Source organism: Miscanthus floridulus, chromosome 2, assembly GCF_019320115.1.
Source record: "Miscanthus floridulus cultivar M001 chromosome 2, ASM1932011v1, whole genome shotgun sequence".
NCBI lineage: Eukaryota > Viridiplantae > Streptophyta > Magnoliopsida > Poales > Poaceae > Miscanthus > Miscanthus floridulus.
In genome coordinates, this window is record NC_089581.1 from 31,449,157 (window position 1) to 31,470,874 (window position 21,718).

General features: G+C 42.4%; 1 protein-coding gene across 1 annotated transcript; it reads left to right on the forward strand.

Moving 5' to 3' along the window:
• The first annotated feature begins 411 nt into the window (after positions 1–411).
• LOC136538343 (glycine-rich cell wall structural protein 2-like) lies at positions 412–1,008 on the forward strand. Its single transcript, XM_066530319.1, has one exon. It carries the CDS (start codon positions 412–414, stop codon positions 1,006–1,008), a length of 597 nt encoding a protein of 198 aa, XP_066386416.1.
• Positions 1,009–21,718: the final 20,710 nt, after the last annotated feature.

A 21,718-nucleotide genomic window follows, 5' to 3' on the forward strand; every position in this document is an offset into this window, starting at 1 on the left:
TTATCTACTAATTTGTCTGGTAAATAAAATCTACAGTGAACCAAACTCTGGCCAAGCATCACTTCGCATATCAAGGTGAGAAGGTTGACAGATAACCTAGAAAGTTTGAGCAATGAAAACTTCAGAAGAGAGCGTACTAGTACTAGTTAATTAAAGAACAGACAATAAATCAGCTAGCTAGTCTTCCAAGTTGAGTCTGCAGAACAAAAAAAAAAAAAAAAATGGGACCATGAGACCCACGCACGAAATCTTCTGAAATCTCTTATTAATTGCACAAGGTCAACTTCAAGGATGCAAGCTATGCGTTCATGGCCACCGAGATTCATGACTATAAATAACCATACAAACCGACGCTTAGCATTCATCTCAGTTTCACTTCCACTCCACATCAGCTAACTTACCTCGACCACCATGGCTTCCAGCAAGCTCTTTGCGATTGGCCTCGTTGTCTTACTAAGCATTGGACTGTGCAATGCTATTAGGGTGGTAAAGCACGCCACTGCTGATGGCCAAGGCAGTGGAGGTGGTGGAGCTGGCGGGAGCGGAACCAGCTATGGCTCTGGCTTCGGCAATGCTGAGGCCTACGACGGCAGTGCCCAGTCCCCGAGCTCTGGCCACGCATATGTCAGTGGATCCAGTGAAGGTGGTGGCAATTGGCAAGGTGAGGACGAGTGCGCGTCTAGGTACGGAGCGAGCGGTGCATCTGGTGAAGGCCATGGTGACTCAGGTAACTCCAACACCAATGGGGCAGCGAATGCGAATGGAGCTGGCGGCGGGGGTGTCTCGGGTGGAAGCAACGGGAATGGTAGCGGATTTGGTGGTGGCAATGGAGTCGGGGAAGGTGAAGGCGATAACTATGGTCCCTATGGCTCGAGCTTTGCAAATAGCGGTGGCGCCGGAAGCGGGAGCGGAGGCGGTCGTAATGGTGGGTTCGGCAGCGGATCAGGGAGGAGTGGTGGTGCCACATCAGGTTATAATGATGGCAGCTACAACGGTTCATCACCTTAAAGTCCATTTGCTTGAAATAATTTGGTCTTGGGACGATTCATATGTTCGTTCCATATAGCACCACGGTCATTATTTTTCTTTCTCTATAAGCCATGTGTGGGCTATAGTTTTCGGTTGTTAGTTCTGAGTCCTGGTAATAATGAGTCAATGATTGGTTTGTAACACATGTGTTGGTTGCAATCAGCCAAATGTTCATGTTAAATGTTGCTTTCATCAATGAAAGAAGTAGTTCAATTTGTTTGACAGTTATTTTGCAAGCACTTGTTACATCACGGCTTTGTTAAACTAGCCTACTAGTCCTTCATACCTACGCAAAAAGATAATGATAACTTTGCACGACTAGCCTATATATAAGTAATTCCTGAGACATAGCTGAAGTTTTTTCAATTAATTATTCTAAAATATTTGGTATAGTATTCTCGTTAAGATCATTACAATGTCTAGAAGACTATCCAAAAGGACTGTGATGAATAGGCACTCCCTGTTAGTTCAAGCTGAAAAATTATTCTCAACTTTGTACGCAGATTGTGACTCGCGAAATAATTTGTTAGCTAGCTTTGTTGATATTGCATGATATTGTGCATGCATGATGCATCCAGAATGGAGTTGTACGATAAATACCTCCGGTCCATTTTATCTTGACATGGTCTCCTATATTAAACTTTAATCATTCATTTGTTTTATATTATATTATTTATGCTTATAAACTTATAACCATCAGATAGTATACTTTCTTACAAATCAAAACATATAAAATTTGTATTATAATAGTTAAAAATTATTAGCCTAATTATTGGTCAAAGTTTTTAAAGTTTAAATTTTGATATGCGTGTGCGCCAGATAAAATGGACCGGACGGAGTAGTGATGAAAGAATTTAATTTCCATAGCTCCATCTACAACTCTCTCACAAACTTGCTTCAACTTAGAAAACATGTTCTCAAAGTGAAGTGTGTGTATACACACTCGGACTATACAAAGAGTCAAAATTTCATTATAACATAAAATTTTGCTTTTCTATCAACCGGTGTCATTCTTGTCATGCATATAGTTTAATTTGAAGAAAATATATGTTGACGTTGAAGATGACTCCAAGCCATCACACCAGCAGGGCCTTAACGCCTAAAGAGGTTGCACACAACCTGCAACGTAGCAAGAACATGGCATAATCGATCAAACTGATCTAAAGACCGATGAGACAGATGTAGAGCCTGTACTCGGCCAAAAAAACTCCTGAACTTCTCCCAAGAAGACCCGTCAGGGAGGAGCACATGGAGGATCTCCTAGGACCAGCAAGTCCGCCTAAGATGCCGCTGAATCTCGCTGGGAAACTCAACGAATAGCAAGAGGAGCTAAGAGAGGGGAATTAGGGCAAAAGGAGTTGATAGATTGGTTTGTATGATGATTGGATAGATGGGAACTCAATCGGCCATGATCCTCTCATATATAGAGAGGGGGTGGTCTTATCCCAGTTGGAAACCTCTCCAAGACTTAATCTCCAAGTTTCCCATGAGTTTGGAAGAGTTGGGATCGAGTTTGAACTCTCCTTGATTCGGACTACGAAACTGACAGGGGGTCAGAAGTTCTGATTTTCGCGCAAAGCCAACACCTCCAGGCGAACATCAGAAGTTCTGATGAGGGGTCAGAAGTTCTAATTTCTGCACAAAGCTAGCACTTATAGGAGAAAATTAGAAGTCCTGATAGGGGGTCTGAAGTTCTGATTTTCGCACAAACTCAGAACCTCCAAGTGAAAATCAGAGGTTCTGACAGGGTCAGAAGTTCTGGTAGGGTGAGATTTTTTTGAGGGAACAACTCCTTCATCCAGACTCCGAATTAGACGTTCCATACATGTTTTGTGACCGTCTCAACGAGAGGAACACAATGGTGAAGTCTGTTCTATATTTTGACAACATCACAAAATGGATAATTTTGGTTGTCAACATATGCCCCTATTTTTAGGTGAATGATGCATAAACCTGAAAACACTTAATCAAAGAAAACAAAGCCAAGCAGCGATGATACACATCTCATCGGCTGCTCAGCGACTAAGGGCGATGTACACATCGGCTATTTTTGTTCTAAGGGCGATACATGTGTCGGCCATTGTTCGGAGAGCGCTTAGGCTTCCTGCCAAACACTTGGAAAGTACCTTTTCAAATACCTCCTGTTGACTGCTCTTGTGAGACGTTCACCTTGTAATGTCTCTAGCAAATAAGAATTACCGAATATGACTTTGATCACTTTATAAGGACCCTCCCAATTTGGTGACTACTTGCCAAACTAATTGCTCTTCGATCCAATTGGTAGTATGGTTTTCCATACTAATTCTCTCACTTGGAAGGATTTGCTCTTGACTTTCTTGTTGTATGCTTTGGCAACTCGAGCTTTATCTTTCTCTATTTCCTTGTGAGCTTTTAATCTCATATCAGTCACATCATCGATGTTATCCATCATTAAATCATGATACAAAACAGCTGATAGATCATTTTGTTTAGCAAGCCTATATGCATCTAAATTCACCTCGATAGGCAATACGGCCTCATGATCATATACTAACTCAAAAGGAGTAGCCTTTGTAGCACCATGTCTTGAAATGCGATGTGCCCATAGAGCCTCAGACAAAACTTCATGCCACCTCCTTGGATTCTCCTCAATCTTCTTTTTAATGAGCTTGATCAAAGTCTTATTACTAGACTCAGCTTGACCATTGGCTTGAGCATAGTATGGAGATAAATTAAGCAACTTGATCTTATATAATTCGGCAAATTCCCTCACCTCTTTGGACATAAACGAGGTCCCTTGATCTGTAGTTAACGTTTGAGGGATGCCGAATCTATGAATAATATGCTTAGTGATGAACTCAATTACCTCCTTGTGAGTCATATTCTTCAAAGGAACTGCTTCGGTCCACTTAGTAAAGTAATCCATAGCAACCAACACAAATCGATGTCCCTTTGAAGATGGGGGATGTATTTGGCCAATGGAGTGTAGCCTCCAACAACGAAAAGGCCATGGGTTGATGATAGGATGAAGCATAGCAGCAGGCACAAGCTGAATATTTCCAAACTTCTAGCACTCTTCGCATCCTCTGTAGTAATGAAAGCAATCGACCATCATAGTAGGCCAATAAAAACTGGCTCTATGCAATAACCACTTCATCTTCGTGTCCAATTGATGTGTACCACAAATGCCTTCATGGACTTCTCCCATAGCCACTCTTACCTAATCTAATCCCAAGCACTTAAGCAACAAGTCTTCGGTGGTCCTTCGATAGAGTTCATCATTATGCAATACATATTTGAAAGCGCTCCATTGAACACTTTTATCAATTTTGGCACTTGGATCACGTAGATATCTCAACAAGGGAGTCCTCCAATCCTCTAAATCGGCCCCAACATCACTGGAAGTTGCGTCAGGCTGATTTGGTAGCTTTTCGGGCGAATTGACCGAGCTGGTGATAGTCGAATCGGCTGAGCCGACTAGAGCAGTCGGCTTAGCCGACTTGGTGGAGTCAGCCTGGCCGACTAGGGTAGTCGGCCTTGCTGATTTGGCTAGATCAGAGGGGGAGTCGGTTGAGCCGATTGGGTGTGTCGGCTTAGCCAACTTGTCTGCACCTACATGGAAACAATTTAAATTTTTATGCATCGGCTGTATTGACCGAGCTGGAAGTTGCGTTAGGCCAATTTGGTAGTTTTTCGGGCGAATTGACCGAGCTGGTCATAGCGGAATCGGCTGAGCTAACTAGAGCAGTCGGCTTAGTTGACTTGGTGGAGTCAGCCTGGCCAACTAGGGTAGTCAGCCTACCCGATTTGGCTAGATCAGAGGGGGAGTGGGCTGAGCCGATTGGGTGTGTTGGCTTAGCCGACTTGTCTGCACCTGCACGGAAAAAATTTAAATTTTTATGCCATCTTTACAAACTGATCCATCAAAGTACAATTTCCATGGAGTAAAAGTAAGGTAAGTGACTTCATCGTCTAAATCAATACCATGTTCAACAATAAAATCAGCAAGAACTTGACCCTTTAATGTTTTCAATGGTTCAAAAGTCAAGTCATATTCTATTAATGTGTATGCCCATTTGCCTATCCTTCCACAAAAAAATGGCCGATATAACATGTGCTTTATTACATCGGTCTGGCAAGCAACAACACATATACTAGACAAAAGATAATGCCTCATCTTAGCACAAGCATAGTAAAGTGATAAGCACAATTTTTCTATATGGGCATACCTTGTCTCAGGATCAAGAAGACGGTGACCAAGATAAGCAATCACATTTTCTTTACCTTCGTCTTCTTGAGTCAAAACAACCCCAATTATCTTCTCTTCAGCAGCAATATATAATTTGAAAGGAACTCCCCTTCTATGTGCACGAAGAACCAGCGGTGTTGACAAATATTCTTTTATTTTCTCAAATGCCTCTTGTTGCTTTGCTCCCCAAGTGAATTTAGATACATCATTCAGCTTCAATAAGGGGGTGAAAGGAATAATTTTCATAGACAAGTTAGCAATAAATCTCCTCAAGTAGTTTGCCTTCCCTAGGAACTTCTGCAAGTCCTTGCATGTAGGCGCCTGAACTTTCTTGATCTTTTCTATCCTCTTGGGATCAACCTCTATGCCTTTATCATGAATTACAAAGCCCAAGAACTTCCCAGCCGATACTCTAAAAGTACATTTGAGTGGGTTCATCTTCAATCCATAGCGGCGCATCCTCTCAAAACAAAGATGCAAATCAGCCAAATGAGATTTGTGGGCAGCTGATTTAGTCATAATATCATCAATGTATAACTCCATAATCACCCCAATTAGATCATGGAAAATCAAATTCATAGCTCTTTGATAAGTAGCACCTGCATTCTTCAGCCCAAATGTCATCACAACCCACTCAAAGAGACAAACAAACCTAGGACATATGAAGGCCATCTTAGACATATCTTCTTCAGCCATGAAAATCTAGTTATAATCGGCATTACAATCAAGAAAGCTAATAACCCGATGTCCTAAAGCATCATTGATAAGCATTTCGGCTATAGGCATAGGATATTCATCTTTCGGAGTAGCTCTATTCATATCTCTAAAATCAATACATACTCTGATCTTCCCAAAATCCTTCTTCTCAACAAGCACAATATTAGAGACCCACTCCGCATACCTGTATGGCTAGATAAACCCTGCTTGCAATAGCCAATTAATCTCTTCTTTAATCCTATCATAAATTGTAGAATTAAATTGGCGGGGGTTTTGCTTGAAAGGCCTGAATCCTTTCTTAATGGGGAGTCAATGCTCAACAAGCTCTCGGCTCAATCCAGGCATCTCTATATAATCCCATGCAAAACAATCAACATATTCCTTGAGAGGCGCGATTAACTCAACTTTGTAATCGGCTTCCAAGTTTTGATTAATAAACGTCGGTTGGGGCATAGATCTATCCCCAATATCAACTTGTTCCAAAGGGTCGGCCGACGTAAAACCTTGGCCCAACTTATCAAGCTCATCAAAATCATCAATAGCTTCATAGGCATCGGTCTTATTAGCCCGATACTGTTCAACATGATGTTTTAATCATTCAATGTTGGCATCCATTACAATAATGATTACATGATGATATTGAGCCGATTATCAATCGGCTTCAAGGACATAGGAACAAAACCTTGTCTGGTAACACTAATAAATTCAAAGCTAGAAAGGTCTCTACCAGGCAAGCAAGAAATAGCATCATGCCCCCCAAGCGTAGGAGCATCGGTTGCAGCAACATCAACTGATGAATCTGAATGCACAACCTCAACAACATCTACCACCCATTGGATGAGAAATTGGTGCAAGCTAGATGGCACACAACAATTGGCATGAATCCAATCACGCCCAAGAATCAAATTATAGATACCTTGCACGTCGGCGACGAAGAATGCCATAGCCAAAGTCTTACTTCCAATCTCTGGCTGGGATGGGAGCACCTCCTCCAACACCGCTGATCATCATGTTGGTCTTGATAAGCTCCTCATTAGTGCCACCGAGCTTCTTGTAAAGCGGATATGGCATCAAGTTCACTATTGCCCCACCGTCCACCAACATTCTATGGACTGGTGTACCATTGATATGGCCCTTCACATGTAGAGGCTTGAGATGGTTGACGAAGTCATCTGGCTTCTGAAATATAGTGCTCTCCGTTGCAAAGTTAAATTCCTCCGCCATAGAGTCATCTGCTATGATGTAGTAATCGGTAGACAAAATAACCACATTGATCTCCCCTCATTCCAGGGTGGCCTCTGTCACAGAACCGACCAATTTATAAGAGCACAAGTACAATGACAGTCTGCAAGCGGTCGCACTGTTATACTTGAGCCCATATAAACCCGGTAGTTCGTTGAGTACCACGACATGTCTCGATAAATGATCCACATACAACCAAGATCGTACATGATTCAACATACATGTCACATGTTACGTAAAGTTCACAGATACAGATCATTCATCAGAGTACGAAATAGAGTTATTACAAACCAAGTTCGATAGATAGTAGCGGAAGCAAATTAAGGTTCAAAAGTAGCATTTGCCAACATACTTCAAATACAGTGCCAACACATGATCACAATCCACAAAAGCATGTAGAAGGATTATTAAAGATGCCCGCCCAAGGCTCAATCCTCATCCATGATGGGATAGAAGAAATTCTTGCAATAGCCATGATAGACGGTACCATCTGCAACAATGGGAATAAAACCCTAAGTACGAAAAGGTACTCAGCTAGACTTACCCGTCATAAACCAGAAATAAATTGACTCCAAGGATTATGCAAGGCTTTATAAGTGGAGGTAGCTTGACAACATTTTGCATAAAAAGCAATTAACTTAGTTATACAATTATACTTTGGTCATCAAGGTAATTATAGCTATTCATCTCTAGATTAGCAACTATCCTGTGCCAAATAGGTGGTATTTCATTTAAGAGCATACAATAGTAACCATAGCTGGTGTAGTAATTCCATCTTTATCCGAACCATCACATTCTATGATACAATTACTACGAGGTTGGAGCTAGCCAAGTTTCTCACTATCCAAGAGAGATGGTGATTCAAATCGATTTCAACTAGCTGGGAATTTATTCCTAACACAAACCTAGGTCTACCAGCCATGGTAGCCTTAGGTCACCTTTGGTACAACTCAGGTCCACATTTCGCGGGTTCACCCAGCACCGCACAATCAGGGACGACCAACTGCCAGGACGATCAGGACTACCCTGCCCTTGGGCTCACTCCTGGCTCCCCGCACATCCTTACTACCATCCAAAGTGCGCACTTTGACAGAGCAGGGCCCACCTGAGTTGAGCTACTCGGCTTCGTGGTCGGAATGAGTTATCCGGCCAGCTAAGTGATAGGCATGCGTTCAATCTTGTTAAAAGATCCAATAATGGTATAGTCCTTAATTGGCATAGATGGAATCACATGAGTCAACCCACACATAGACTCCACCCGACCTCCATTTACATTACCCCATGGTTCTTTTCCATGATAGCAAATATAGCCAACCGTGCTTCGGTATCTACCTATATCTCGCAGGTGACAGGAAATCACCCGACTTCTACCGGTCTAAGCATGGCTAAGCATATATTCGATCCTGGACCTACATAGGGTTAGAGGTATATATATTTGGACAAGGTAGTTCCATGCATCAAGTGTTTCCAATTAACTCTTATAACCTAATGCATCAAACATAAAGGACTCAAGTAGTATTTTGTAAAACACTGAGAGACTTAGAATGCTCCGGGGCTTGCCTTTGAGAAAAGAGGTGTGGCGGTGATCTAGACACTCAGGGAGCTCTTCTAGAGTCCGCTCCTCTTCTTCTAGAGCTGTGGCTTGAGGAGTCTCCTGCTGATCCCCTTCATCTTCTTCGTTGAATTCTAGCAATGTTATCTCCTCGGTCGATCCTATATGCATGATCATGGAATAAGGTATCACGAATGCATATATGCTAACATGTATTGTATGATCAAACGTGATGAATGCATCCTCACAAGTATTTTCCACAGCATGGTATTAAGGTAATAACAAGTGCATCCTATTCTACTGAGTAGGTGCATATCTTTTCTCTATTACTTAAGCAAACACTTCTGCAATTCATTTACCGAACTACCAAACAAAAGCTACTTCTTTTAACCATAACTGGAGTTATATACATCAAAATCATATGGTTCTAGACATTCTGGAAATCTTATGAAATTGTCTACAACTTTGTTTTAATACTCTTAAGGTGATTCAATAGTTATATAGGTAAAACAATTCAGTCAATAAAATCTGTCCTGAGAGCAAACAATTCGGGAAGCAAACTTCTAACAGCCAAAACTCTTAAACCTTAGGCCTATGACCATGAAAATTTAACACAAGGTATATTAGTAAGTTATCTACAACTTTGTTATTAAGAAGTTTTATAGGAAATGCCATTATCAATATGAAATCATACACACAACCAAAACTATACATGCAACCATCTATTTGAATTACAAAGCAACAATTAATTAGTTGCATACAATCACTTTCTTATAAGCCTTACTATGAACATCAACATTTACTATGCATCACATGCACCATAGAAAACATCATGGTCAATCACAATTTAATTTCTTAAATGCCTTTATTAATTTAATTAAATAATTAGGGGAAATAACAAGCATACACCAAATGTACACAATAAATTCTCATAAAATTACAGTAGCTTCCTAGTGCTCACAATAGATTATTGTAAAAATTTCATACCATTTGGACATGTATAACATCCTATGCAAAAATGACAAGCTAGGAAGGGTTATTTTAACAAAAATAGTTAACCCTATAGAAAAGTGTCAAACAACAGATTATATATTTTTCATAGCTTTGTATTAGTTCCATACTACTGTACAAAAAAATTCATAGCAATATGTTACATAGTTTTATCCCTATAATTTTCCTCAGAAAATGCCATTTATTAATAGATAAATAGAAAGATAAAATTTCAATCAAGTATACTGCAATCTTAATATTTTTCCTAGCTATAACATGTTAACACAAGACTAACAAAATTGGAATCACAATTTTATCACATTTCTAGCTCAACATATATAATTTACAAGATTGTAAACTTTCAAAAAGCATTTATCTAAATACATTTTAATCACTAATAAAAATACTAGAAACTGTACATCTCATATTTTTATAAAATACTTCAGTTTCTAAGGAACACAACAAAATTTGGTTCACCAAAAATGGACACTCCTAGCTTGAGATATGGATTTTTGAAACAGGCATTCAAATCTGTGAAATAAATTAGAAAATCAAAGCGTGTACACACTAACATCCGGGGCCCACGGTCAACGGAGCCCACCCGTCAGTCACACCAAAGAAGAGCACGGCGCTGACCGGCCCTAGCTCATCACCGGTGAGTTCACCGGCAGTGAGGTCACCACCGATGACTTTACCAAGACGCCCCACAGCGATGGGTACACAAGGTTGGCTCAGAGGCTCGCCGGAGTAGGCTCAACGGTGGCCATGGTGGACGGCAGAGCTACGCGGCGGCGCTCCGACGAGCTCTGGACATGGTAAGCTCAGGTGAGGCTTGCTACATCTCTGTGGTGACCTAGCAAAGCTAACGGATGCACGACGACGGAAGGCCGCATTCTGGCGCCAGCGTAGCGGCAGTGGCCAGTGGTCAGTGACATGAGCTAGATGTGACTCTAGGCTATCCTTAACATGAGAAAGAAGCGATCGAGATAGCTCGGTGGAGCATGGCCGCAGTGAGCGCGAGCATGGCGGCGCTCTGGTGGCGGTCGCGGCGACAGCGAACATGGCGCAAAGCTTACCATAGCACGAATGCGGGTGCGAGTGAGTCGGGGAGATGGAGGAGACCAATGCGGAGTGGTGGGTGTGTGGTGGTGGCCGAAGGTGCAATGGTGGGGCACGAGGGAACATGACGGCGCACGGCAATGGCGACGATGGCGCGGTGCTCCGCTTTGTCCTAGCATATGCGAGAGAGGGCGAGTCGCAAGAGTGAAGTGAGGTGAGCACTGGCGTCACACGCCTTAACACCCCACTCTAGCCCAACTAGCTGGGCCAGCACCGGCGTATGGCCACCACGCGGCGCGCCTGGCCTGCCCCCGGTCGGCCACTGAAGCCGGCTCCGTTCGGCATCAGGCCCCTGTGAACCCGACTGGCGGAGCAAATGTGATCAATCAATACTCCTAATCCGTGGCATGTTATTGAAAACCATATTAGTAAAAGTCGTAGAGCTACATGTGATCTACAAATTTTCTTTAGAAAGATTTCCCAAATTCTCAATAGTTAGAGATCTACGAAGCCCTAAAGTGTTGTACTTCAAACTGAATTCATCGTTTTTGACTTAGACAAAATTTTCAAATCCAAAACAATATTTTCTTGCTACTTGTGAGCTATTTTCAAGCAGTTTAGGAGCTGAACTAGCCTATGACCCAAAAACAAAAGTTGTTGCCCTACTCAAATACTACAACTTTGATTTAGTGAACACATCCATTCAAAGTCTCTATGACATAGTTCAACCTAGGTCAAACATATCACTTTCAAATGATGACTTACACTAAAACTATGACTTAGTGACCAAACTAGCCCTAGTCATGAATACCAAAGTTGTTCATAATGACATTCTAAACATGTTTAATGTATTCCTAAGGTCACACATGCATTTTATACATTGGTTACATATTTTACTTCCTAGGTCAATATGCATATCATCACTTAGGAGCTTAATTAGATAAAGCGATCTACATGAACAATGCTCCATTAGTCATCCCAAGTGTAGCTAAGGTGTTTTAGGAACTAACATCAACCACTTACACTTATTCACACATGATCATAAGCATACTCATAAGAAAACATGAAATAACAAGGCATGTTTCTCATGTTTCAATCATATGTTTGACATTTAAAAACTTATATATGAATGCTTGATGCTTATGCTCATGCAATGCAAGTCAAATTATGCAAGCCTAACACCTAGGGTGTTAGAACCTCATAGTCAACCATCTCCTAATTGAGAACCTCAGGGACCTCCATGCCAACTAGGGCAGCAACGGTAGTAGCGAAATCATCGGAGGACACCTCAGAGGCACCCGAGACAGTAGGAGTCGGCTCAGCTAAAGCCAACTCTGGGCTTCCCAGAGCAGCATTAGTAGGGGAAGTCAGCTTACCCGACTCTGGCACATCTAGGGCAGCAGGGGTAGGCAAAGTCGGCATAGCCGACCGACTCAGCATAGGAGTCTTAGCCGACTCTGAAGTCAGTTGAGCCGACTGGCCAGCAGCAATAGCGGTGTTCTGATCTTCTAAAGGATTTTCGACATGTACGGGGTTGAGAATTTCACCCTCCATCTTGGCAAGCTTCTCCCTCTTCTGTTGCTTATGTCGGGCACGCTGCAACTTTATGCCTTTGAGTTTTATTCAACCCATGAGGACACCATATGGGTTGCCGATACATAGAATCTCCTTCAGAGCGCTTCTTTTCTTCAATTCCAGCAACATCTTTGGGAGCTTCATCTTGCTTAGATGCTAGAATTTCTTCAATTACAATTGGTCCATCATGATTAATGACAGGAGCTTCCATGGAGCCGATTATGACGACTGATTGAGACATAGCTCTCAGTGGGGAAACAACGGGAACCTCAACCTTCTTAGGCACATAGACTTGCTGCATTGGTGCCTTTCCCGATTCCAATGGAGTCAGAGTCCTAGAAGTAATCAGGCGATCTTGAGTTGCACCACCGGAGCTCGATTGGCAATTATTCAATCGGCTAAACATGAAGGTCCTTGAGACTTGACCAGCAGGCTCTCCCCACCTTTGTTGACTATGCATAGGCGCCACTTGAGGATACGACACCCAAACCCCATAGGGACCCCATTGTGGCATAACCGGAGGCTAAATTAGGGGACCCTAACGAGATACATGAGGAACAACTCTTTGAGATGGAGCTATTGGTTGCACCACCGCCAATTGCTTGATCTTATCATCTTCTTGCTTAGACGGAATAGACTCTCTTTTTTTAACGGTCGATTCTAGGAATCGACCTTTTGTTGCTTATACTTGGTCATGAGCCTGTCAAAGGTGGATTGCTTCTTCATGAACCCTCCCTAGTTCTTCTTCTCATTGGTCTTCCAGGTGCCAATCTCTGATCACTGTGGAACAAATGTGCACAAAACACGAACACCAGAGCCACCAAAGCTGTTGGAACCAGAGAAGTCGGCTAAGCCGACTTGGCTGAGGTGGTGGCAGAGTCAGCTAAGCCAACTAGCCCTACTGTGTGTAGGAGTCAGCTTGGCCAACTGGTGGAGTCGTCCTAGCCGGCCTCTGCTGTGCCGTCGTTGTTTCATACCACCGCTGCCTTGTCACAGAACCGACCAATTTATAAGAGCACAAGTACAAAAACAATCGCCAAAACGATCAAATTCTCACACTTGAGCGCATATAAACCCGGTAGTCAACTGAAACCACGAAGGATTTCAAACCAACTTGCATACAACCAAGATCCTAGTAATTCAACATAACATATCGTACGTTACAACATTTCACAGACGATTTGCCAACACCTCAGAGTCATCGTTATTACAAAACAGGTCTTGTAAAGTATGCAAAAGCAAATAGTTTAACTTACCCACCCGAGTTCAAATACAAATACTGGTTTGCTGATCACAACCCACAAAAGCATTCGGATAAGAGAAACAGAGATCATGCCCATGATCTAGTCTTCGTCACCCACCGGGTGGAGACAATACTTACAGAAGCCCTGATATAGAAGGTCATCTGCAACAAGAGGGAATAAACCCTGAGTACGAGAATGTACTCAGCTAGACTTACCCATTGGAAACCAAAACAAATGACACCAAGGATCATGCATAGCTTAATTTAGTGGATCTAGCTGACACGTTCTTTTTGCAGAAAAGCATAAGTAATAATGATCAACTCTTAACCTAAACTAGCAGTGACTTTTAGCCATTAACTTGTCATCTATATTAGCACCTGTACTAAGCAATCATTTGATTAAGATGCAAACATTAATAACCATAGCAAGTATAAATCGTGGCAACATTATCATCATCATCCATTTAACCATATCGTTAAATTAATTGAATCTATATTGCCGCTGCTCAGTCAAGTTCTCACTATCCATGAGAGATGGCGATTTGAATTGATTCCTATCTAGCTAGAGGGGTATTCCTAACACAAACCTTGCTTCCCCGTCAGGGTTGCAAACAAGTCACCTTTGGTATAATTCAGGAGTCATGAGTCCAATCAGTGCCGCAAAATCAGAGAACCACTCTACCATGTGTGCTCGGTGACTTAACCCGCCCTTGGGCTAACGCCAATGGCTCTCCACATATCCTTACTTCCATCTAGATTGCGACCCCTGCTCACGTCCCTGGCATGAACCGAACTACTAGGCTTCACGGTCAGAATGAGTTATCCGGCCAGCTAAATGTTAGGCTGCGTTCAACATGACATAAGGACGTACAGCGTATCGGTCCTTAAACGACACAGACGGAGTCACTATGTCCAAACCTACACAAGACTCCGCCCGGTCTTAATTCATTACTAACATGGTTCTTTTCCACGATAGCAAATATAGCCAACCATGATCCACCTCGTCCTAAAGCTCACAGGTGATAGAAAATCACCTAACTTCTACCGCACTAAGCATGGCTAAGCATTTAACCTGTTCCTGAACTTAAATAGGATTTATGCGTGATATCTGGACAAGGATAGATATATAATGCAACAATTGGTTCCAACCAATTCTTATACTTAATGCACCATCAACAATAAGAGATACTCAAGATAATTGTAAAACATGGGAGACTTAATATGCTTCGGGGCTTGCCTTTCAGGAAAGAGGATGGTTGGTGGTCAGGGCACTCGGGCAACTCCTCCTCAGCGGCTGCTTCATCAATTTCCTGCACCTCGGGCTCCTCCTCCTGGCTCGCTCCCTCGAACTCCAGAAGCGTCACTCCCTCTGGCATACCTATTGCATGTATGTGCAAGATAAATATCATGGATGCACATGAATGAAGTTAGGAATGCTCGGGGAATGCACATGCTTACTGCAGTCCGCATTTTTCTGACTTAAGCTCTATTCAAATCACTTTAACTTACCAAGTTTATACAACCTAATGTACAATTGCTCATCTTCAGTTAAGGACCTAGCACCTGCACCTAAGCATGTTCTCAAGTTAGGCTAACACCTAAACAACCAACAAGAACATTACAACTGAGCACCCACAATCATTCGTATTTTAGCAAAACAGGAACTTATATAGTGGTATAGTAAACTGACCAAAACTGGAGATCTACAAATCGAATGATAGGAAACAAGACAATTTGGAAAGCCTATGAAATTACCTACAATTCATTTTCAGACCTCAAGGCAAGATTCCAAACTTTACCAGATCGAATTTATAGAACCACATAATCAGGTCCAACAAGACAGAGAGCAAGCAAAACTGCGATCTAACTTTGAACGACTGTAGCTCCTAAACTACTGGGCCAATTGCGACCACATTTTGTAAAGGAGCTAGATACATAAGTTATCTACAACTTTTGTATTCACCACATTCGCAGCAAACCAAAATATCATGGGGAACTTGGTAAAGTCCCGAGAACTGTCCAGAAAGACATAATGCCAGGAAATATTTATTAACTTATGTTGCAAACAAATAATTGGATAAAACCAACTCTACTCACTTATCACACATATCACAAGAACATCAGAAAGTAAAGTGTTCGCCACCAATTCATTTCTTTTAATACCTTTCTTAATTTATTTAATTAATTAAGAGAAATGATAAACATATATGAGAACTACACCATTTAATCTACAAAAATTACAGTAGGTACTACATACTCGAAGTAGATTACTATAAAAATTTCACATCATTTGAGCAAGTATAACATCCTACACAAAAATGACAAGCCATAAAAGCTTAAAATGACATAATTAGCAAACCCTAGTGAAAAGTGTCAAGTAACAGATTTTATATTTTTCCTAGCCTCCTTAAGGTACTAGGACATTCCCCACAAAATTTCATGGTCATTGGATTCATAGATAAATTACAAAAATTCACACAAGGATCATTCAATGATAAAAGGAAAATCTATAACTTAAAAACCATACATGCAATGACCCTCAAATTTTTACCAGAGCTTCTACTAAGCAAGAGTAGCTCACGAACAAAATGTCATAATTTTTGGAGCACAGGAACTCAAGATATAATTTACACAATTTTGCATGCATTTCAAAACACATTTCAAGTTTCAATTTAATTCATCCACAACTTCCACTACAAGTGTTCATGTTATATTTTTCCTGAATACTACACTTCACTATGATCCTAACAAAATTGGAACCACCCCATTTGGAGCTACGAAACCTTAGATATAGATTTTGCAAAATAGCATCAAAACTAGAAATAATTGAACTGGCTTTCAATTCAAAGTGACTGACAGATGGGGTCCACATGTCAGCTGGCCCACACGTCAGCGATACGAAAACAGAGCATGGCGGTTCGCTCGACGGGGACCGGCGGAGCTCGCCAATGGTGGCATCTCCGGCGACAACGACGGCACCAACGTGACCGCCTTGACCTCTCGCATCGATTGACCTACTAACCCTAAGCTCTAGCAGACTCTAGGTAAGGCAGCCACGGCACATGGTGGCTTGGCCATGGCGCACGGTGGCGTGTGGCCACGTTCTGGCCTAACCGGACTAGTGGGGATGGTAACGTCATCACACAAGCAATGGTGAGTGACGGAGAAGACAAGACAGAAGCTAGGGAAGGAAAAGGAGAGCCGTGCAGTGCTAGCCACGACGAGCGCCACTCCGACGAGGTCCAGATGGCGGCGGAAAGCGAATGCGGCCACTACCTCGATTCACTGGTCCAATGGCGTGCTGGACGAGTTAGGTGAGGTGATGGTGGAGCCATGGGCTAACTAGAGGCGGTGATTATGCGGTGGCAAGTGAGATTGGCGACGGCGCTGCTCGGCGTCGATGGCGGAGCTGGCGCGCTGTCGCTGCTGCTGCTTAGAGCGGAGGAGGCGAAGGAGGATGAATGAGAGTGAGCAGGGAGGGTAGGAGGACGTGGCTTCAAGCGGAGGACACTGGGCAACGGCATCAGGCCGGCGATGGTGCGTGGCGGCCACACAGCGGCAGGGCTCTGTTGCCGGTCGGCACTGTAGCATCGATTCAGTCAAGCCATCGACGCTTGACATCATTACTTGATGACCTTCAAACGCCTAATCGGTGGCGAGTTAGCAAAATCTCCTTGAAGCAATCATGTAGAGCTATGATAGGGCTACAACATTGCTTTAGAAAGTATCAGCTAATTCTCAAAGAATCACGAGTTACATCAAGCCAAATTCAGCCACAGTAATCGGTGAATGCAGTTAACACTTAGAAAATTTTCAGAGTTTCCAAATCAACCCCAAAACTGACTTGTGGGTCCCTTTATAGCATCTTTTGCACATTTCCATGACTTGGCTCCTAAACAAAGTTTGTTCCTTATAAAATTTGCTACAACTTTCCTTTAGGTTGCTCAGACATGCAAACAATCTAAGCTATACTTTTTAAACAGTCAAACCTAGGAGCTCTAGGGGTCCACAATAGTCAAACCATGACTTGGAAACCTAATTAGGCAAAATGACCAACATGAACATTGTTCCTAATGACCTTCTAAGTATAACTAAGTTGCTTAAGAGGATAATTAGCCACACCACACATTGGTCACACCAAAATCAAGCATCACATGTATTGAAACAAGGAAAAACAAGTGACCTTGTTACTTCTGTTTCAAAACCATGTTTCATGTGTTTCATGAGTTTGTGGCATTGTACTAGCTAACCTTATTTCACTAAAGTGTGTTGCACATGTTGCACTTGAGTGTTACACACTATGCATTTCCTAAAACAATCACACATAGAATGTAACAATATGTTGCAATGTTTCAAAAGCATGTTTCAGACAATTCCAAACTCATGAATGGATGAATGATGCTCATGTTTATGAAATGCAAGTGCAAATGTGGAAGCCAAACACCAGAGGTGTTACAGCCTTCCCCCCTTATAAAAATCTCATCCCAAGATTTGACAAGCGTACCATTGTTGATAGAATTCCTTATAACCGTCCCTCAAATAATCTTCGTTTTCCCACGTTGCATCGCGTTCACCACCCTGATTACTCCACATGACCTTGTAAAACTTGACCACCTGACTCTGAGTCACTCGCTCATGAGTGTCAATTACTCAGACTGGCTTTTCTTCAAAGGTCAAATCAGATTTTAACTCGATATCCCCCAGTGGAACTCTCTCTTTAGGGATGCGAAGACATTTCTTTAATTGGGATACGTGAAAGACATTGAAGATAGCACTCATCTCAGGAGGTAATTGGATCTTCTATGCTACCTTACCACTTTGTCCAATGATTTCAAACAGACTGACATATCTTGGCACAAGTTTTCGCTTCACACCAAAGCGTTGGACACTCTTCATGGGTGAGACTTTCAGATAAACGAAGTCTCCAACTTCGAACTCAATAGGTTTTCTACGACGATCAGCATAACTTTTCTGCCTAGCTTGAGCTGCGGCCATATGGGTTTGGATAGTACGGACTTGTTCTTCAGCTTCTTGAACAAAATCAATTCCATAATATCTCCTTTCACCGGCTTCAACCCAATTCATCAGGGTTCTACACTTCCGGCCGTACAATGCCTCAAACGGCGCCATCTTGATACTCTCTTGATAACTATTATTGTAAGAGAATTCAGCTAGGGGCAACCACTTTTCCCATGAACCCTTAGCCGAGATGACACATGCTCTCGACATATCTTCTAAGATTTGATTCACTCGCTCAGTTTGCCCATTGGTTTGCGGATGATAGGCAGAGCTTCTTACTAACTTAGTTCCCAACAATCCATGTAAGTGCTCCAAAAAATGAGTAGTGAACTGTGGTCCTCTATCAGAGACAATAGTGCGAGGTATCCCATGAAGTTGGACTATCTGATTAAAGTATAACTCCGCATAGTCAGTTGGACAGAAATCTATGTGGATAGGAATGAAGTGTGCAGACTTGGTCAGACGGTCTACAATCACCCAAATGGAGTTAAAATTCCTTTGAGTAGTAGGGAGTCCAATAATAAAATCCATACTTATCTCCTCCCATTTCCAACCTAGAATAGAGAGTGGCTGAAGCAATCCAGCTTTCATGTGCACCGCTTTGACTCGACAACAAGTGTCACACCTAGCCACATAAGCGGCTATCTCTTTCTTCATTTTGGTCCACCAAAAGCGAGGCTTCAAATCATGATACATTTTGCTACTACCAGGATGAATAGACAATTTTGAGGAATGTGCTTCAGATAGGATTTGATTTCTAAGCTCTCTATCCTTCGGGACAACTAACCTATCCTTAAACCATAACACGTCATTCTCATCTACCTGAAAATGCTTGGTTTCTTGCTCTTTCATCTTGCGCTTGATGTGGAACACACCTGAATCTGTCTTCTATAGCTCGATAATTCGACTCTGTAGAGTACAACTGACAGTGATGTTATGAAGGACTACAGGATGTAGGAGTTTCAACAAATGGAAGTCACTTTCAATCAAAGAGTGGCAATGAGATTTCCTACTTAAGGCATCCACAACGACGTTTGCCTTGCCAAGGTGATATTGCACTTGGAGGTTATAATCCTTGATCAACTCGAGCCATCTTCTCTGACGCATATTCAACTTAGGTTGAGTGAAGATGTACTTAAGACTTTTATGATCAGTGTAGATATTGCATACATTGCCGAGCAAATAATGTCTCCAGGCCTTCAAAGCATGAACAACTGCAGTGAGTTCTAAGTCATGCGTCGGATAGTTCACCTCATGCTTCCAAAATTGGCAAGAGGTATAAGTAATGACTCTACCCTCCTGCATAAGAACACCTCCTAAACCTGTACCTGATGCATCACAGAACACATCAAAAGGTTTCTCGATATCCGGTTGCACCAAAACTGGAGCTAAAGTTAGAAGAGTTCACAGGGTGTGAAAAGTCGCATCACACTCGGAAGTCCAGACAAACCTCATGTCTTTTTGCAGCAACCGAGTCATAGGCTTGGCTATTTTAGAGAAATCTAGGATGAAGCGATGATAATAGCCAGCCAATCCTAGAAAACTCCAAACCTCGTGCACCGAGATGGGAGCCTTCCAGTCCAACACTTCTTGCACTTTGGTGGGATCCACCATAATTCCACCATCGGACAACACGTGTCCGAGAAAAGGGACCTCACGAAGCCAGAATTCATACTTGCTGAACTTTGCATAAAGCTTGTGTTCCCGCAATCTAGTGAGAACCACTCGCAAATGTTCAACATGATCTTCTTCATTCTCAGAATAGACCAGGATATCATCTATAAATACCACCACAAATTTGTCCAACTCAGGCATAAACACCGAATTCATCAAATACATAAAGTGTGCGGGGGCATTGGTCAATCCAAAAGACATAACAAGATACTCATACAGACCGTATCTTGTAGAGAATGCAGTTTTTGGAACATCCTCAGGCCGAATTTTGATTTGATGATAACCAGATCTCAAATCAATCTTGGAAAAGACTTTTGCTTTAGACAACTTATCAAATAAGATATCTATGCGTGGCAGAGGGTACTTATTCTTGATTGTGACTGCATTCAAAGGCTTATAATCTACACACATGCATAGGGATTGATCCTTCTTCTTCACAAAGATAGCTAGGCACCCTCATGGAGACGAACTAGGACAGATAAGGCCTTTCTTTAGAAGTTCATTCAACTGGGTCTTAAGTTCGGCTAGTTCATTGGGAGGCATTCTATAAGGCCTTCTAGAGATGGGTGCGGTACCAGGTAGCAACTCTATCTTGAACTCCACGTCCCGATCCGGGGGCAATTCCGGGCAAATCATCGGGAAAAACATCTGAAAAATCACACACGACAGGGATGTCTGCCATAGCCTTTGCTTGCACCGCATTAGCCACACAAGAAAGATTGATGTCCCTGGGTAGCTGTACTAGAAAACCCTCCTGATTAAAAGGATCTCTGAGCATGACTACTCTAGTTGTATCAATAAGCACTCCATGACTGCTCATCCAGTTCATTCCCAATATCACGTCGATACCCAGCCCCGGTAAAACTACCAGATCAACCTGATAATTTCGCCCCTCTATCTCAAGTTGCATGTCCCCAACTACAAGCTTGGTTGGGATAGTACCACTGGCAGCCCTAATACAATAACCCTCACCCTCAACAGTGTATGTTTTCTGTATAAACTTGGATGCAAATGCGGGACTAATAAAAGAATGTGGAGCACCCGAATCAAATAGTACAACTGTGGGGTGTTGATCCACCAGAAACTTACCAGCCGTTACTACCTCTCCTGACGAGATATCAACAATATTAGTGTGGTTCACCTGTCCCTGACGGCCACCTTGGTAGTTATTCTTCTTAGGGTAAGGACACTTCCTCGCCCAGTGACCTGGCTTGTTGCAGTTCTAGCATGGCATGTTGCTTGGAGGAACATTGGAACTACCTTGACTGGTAGTGCCCTTGGGAAGAGTAACTATAAAAGCCTTGCGAAACCCAGTCCTGCCTGGATTCTTCATCTGCGGTGGGCAGAACTTAGCAGCTGATGCTGGAGAACGGAATGGAGCCCTTTGTGT